The 3,351-nt window shown below is 48.5% G+C and overlaps 1 protein-coding gene across 1 annotated transcript; it reads right to left on the bottom strand.

The window, feature by feature from the left end:
* Positions 1-1,963: 1,963 nt before the first annotated feature.
* On the bottom strand, positions 1,964-2,452 carry LOC115635407 (claw keratin-like). Its single transcript, XM_030534142.1, has one exon. It carries the CDS (start codon positions 2,438-2,440, stop codon positions 1,964-1,966), a length of 477 nt encoding a protein of 158 aa, XP_030390002.1. The 5' UTR covers positions 2,441-2,452.
* Between the last annotated feature and the right edge of the window lie 899 nt (positions 2,453-3,351).

The following is a 3,351-nucleotide window of genomic DNA, read 5'->3' as shown; positions in this document are numbered from 1 at the left end:
GATGATGGAAATGGGGTTTGGTTTGGTCAGAGGGCTCCCGATAGGGTTGCCAACTGGCCAGTCACACAAACCCAAACACTGTTGCCCCACCCCTGCCCCTTCCCCAATGCCCCATCCCCCACTTCACTCCTTCCCTGAAGCCTCAGCCCCCTCACTCCATCCGCCCTCCCTCCATCCCTAGCTTTCCCTTGCCATCATTCACTTTCACAGGGCTGAGCGTGAGACTTGCTGTGCAGGAGCGGGTGCAGGCTCCGGGCTGTGGCTGAGGGGATGGGAGAATGAGAAGGGACACTGGGCTAAGCCGGGGACAGAGGGTTGGGGTGCAGTAGGGATGTGGGTTACAAGTGCTGGAAGGGAGTTTGTGTGCAGGAGGGTGCTCTGGACTCGTGTGTGTGTGTGTGTGTGTGTGTGTGTGTGTGTGTGTGTGTGTGTGTGTGTGTGTGTAGGGGCTCCATGCAGGAGGGGGTTCTGGGCTGAAGCAGGGGTGCCAAGGGGATAAGGGGTATGGGCTCCGACTGGCCTTACCTGAGGCAGTTCCCGGTAGGTGGCGCAGCTGGTCTAAGGCAGGCTCCCTGCCTGCCCTGCCCCGCGCCACTCCAGGAAGTAGCCTGGCTATGTGGCTGATCTCTTAGGATAAGTAGAACCTTCTATATGATGACATTGGTTTTTTATAACTAGTGCTCATAAAGTGTTGGGGTGGTGAAAGAAGGGCTGGAGACTGCATTTTTGAGTTTTTGTTAACCACTGTGATGAGACAGATATTTACCTTTTGAGTAGCTTGGTATCTAATGTCAGAATAACCACCAGCCTGGGGTGACTCTGCCGTCTTCCTCAGCAGTTTCTCCTGAATCTGGTATTCTGAGCTGTGACCCACTGAGGCCAGGTGACACTTACAAAAACGTGGGGGTCGCTGTTCTTCAATGACTCACTCAGATGCTCACCGTGAACCATATGGTTAGTCTTCTTGGTACCAGAGTAAAAACGTGCATTCTTGAAGTGAAAATTGGTCTATGTATTTCCAGGAAAAGACTCTTTGCTAAAATGGGTAATGCAAGGAGGAACTACAGCCTGGTACTCAGGGCCTGCAGAAGCTATCAGCCACTCTAAGGCCCAGATTCTCCTATCACTCCAGATCTTTGAAAATTGCAAGTGGAGCAGTGCCCGATGCTGCCGGTTCCACAGGGAGGAATTTTGTGATTTTTAAGCAAGGAGGGAGGAAGAAGGAGAACCAGAAGACCAATATTATGATGCAGTAGAGTTTTTAATGCTAATGAAATTGGTAATACACAGTTACAGGAAATAATACTACAGAGCAGAAAGAATGCATTTCCAGTATTTCAAGAAGGGCCATGACCGATCGCAGGCCTCAGTGGGTGTATTTCAGACAAGATGTTCTGTTTGCATTGGTGCAGCTGCAGAGGTTGAGAAACAAGTCCCCTTTACAAGCATTTTAAGGTCCTTGTTTTACCCCAGTGGTTGGGAAATGAGAGAAAACAAAATAAAAGCAGAGAATGAGGCAACTTCTCCCTATATGTCGGCCACAGAAAAGGTCGAAGTGAGGCACTAAAGATACGTACTCAAGGAAAGGATAGAACATGTGGGACTTAATTCTCCTTGACACCAAGGTCTCTTTTTCCTCTCTAAAGGGACTGAAACTAACAAGAAATGCACCCTGCAGGATTAGTGTAAACAGCCTGCGTATAATTCGAATGAGTCCACAGGTAAATAAGAGAATCAGCATATGAGCGGGAAAGCCTTGGCAGAAAGAGTCATAAAGCGTAACATTAGAAATGCAGCACGGCTGTCAGCCCAAGGTGTTGAGCACACACAGCTCCCACTGAGTTCAGCTGGAGCCCTGTTTGCCCAGCACTTCTGAAAGCCATGCCCAAAAGATCAGGGGTGAATCTGTATCTGCCTCTTCATTTCCTACTTCTTCCTTCTTCCATGGATGTTCCTGCTGGCTTTAGCATGGCCCACAGTTTCCACGGAGGTACCTATGGCAAGATACCCCGGAACCCCATAATCCCCCATAACCATAACCACCCAGGTAACCGCCTAATCCCCCATAGCCACATAATCCCCCATAACCAGAACGGCTGCCGTAACCACCATATCCACCTAAACCGTACAATCCTCCGTAACCACCATATCCACCTAAACCGTACAATCCTCCGTAAAGGCCTCCATTGCCATACAATCCCCCATTAATGAATGAGCCCCCCAAACCAGCTCCGACCAGAGGTGCTCCAACAGCTCCGACTCCACTGTGCTGAGGGAAAGTGCTGAGAATTGGTCCAGGGAGGGTCACAACAACCGGTGAGGGTCTGATCACCACTTCAGAGTCAGGGCACTGCCTAACGCATGGCTCGTTGCAGGTGCCAGTAACTGGACTTGGTCGGGCCACCCCGCATTCTGGATAGCACAGGCTGGAGAGAGTCATCTTTCTGGGATGGAGGTAAAGCTGAAAGATACAACAGGGACTAGAGTAAAGAGAAGGTACAAGGGCTTGTGGAAGAAAGGTTTCAAAGCTCGATGTGGCCCATGAGAGAAAAAAAGAGTAGACTAAGTCTCTGTGTTTATGGCCACGGATTTCTTTCTATAGCCTCTTCCTACACCTCTTGTCAACTCGCACTAAACTTCCCTCCCAACTGGTCTCTCTCTCAATGGCTTTGTCTGATAAACACCGACTAGAATAAGTGTCACTATTTCTATTCTGGCTATCTGGGATTCTATGTCCATTTTAGGTATTTCCCAAAGAGAATATGGCTGAGATGATGGTAATCCCTTCCTTTAATTTGAGGATTTAAGCTCTGCGTGCCAACCAGTTGACTTTGGTACCACAGTGTAATTTTTTGATTATTCAAAGCTTGTGAGTCCACAATAGTTGCTGGCGAACGAAGAGAAAACTTTTCTTTTCTCCAAATAAAACACTAATGTCAAGTTTCTCAGCTAGGGTTCAGGTGTATTTCTGCTCAGAAGAGCATAGGAATTGATAGATTGGATCACATCACTTGTCAACTTCATCCATTCTCCTGTCTCCAACAGGGAGAAATAAAAACTGCTGCAGGCAAAAATAAAAGACCCCTTAATTAGCCCTTTCTGGTGTGACAAATTTCCTCTTCTACCATGGTGGGTCCTGCGCTTATTGGCAGATTTGCTCACCTCAGTGATCTTCCCCACAGTCTGGATCAACTCCTCCTGTGTCTGATCAGGAGTTGGGAGGTTTGGGGGGACATGACAGCTACAACTCCCTGGGGTACTTCCTCATGGCCTCCTCCAAACACCTTCTTTATCCTCACCACAGGATCTTCCTCCTGATGTCTGATAATGCTTGTATTCCTTAGTCCTCCA

Source organism: Gopherus evgoodei, chromosome 1 (assembly GCF_007399415.2).
Source record: "Gopherus evgoodei ecotype Sinaloan lineage chromosome 1, rGopEvg1_v1.p, whole genome shotgun sequence".
In the NCBI taxonomy this organism is placed as follows: domain Eukaryota; kingdom Metazoa; phylum Chordata; order Testudines; family Testudinidae; genus Gopherus; species Gopherus evgoodei.
This window is presented reverse-complemented; position numbering and strand designations above follow the sequence as displayed.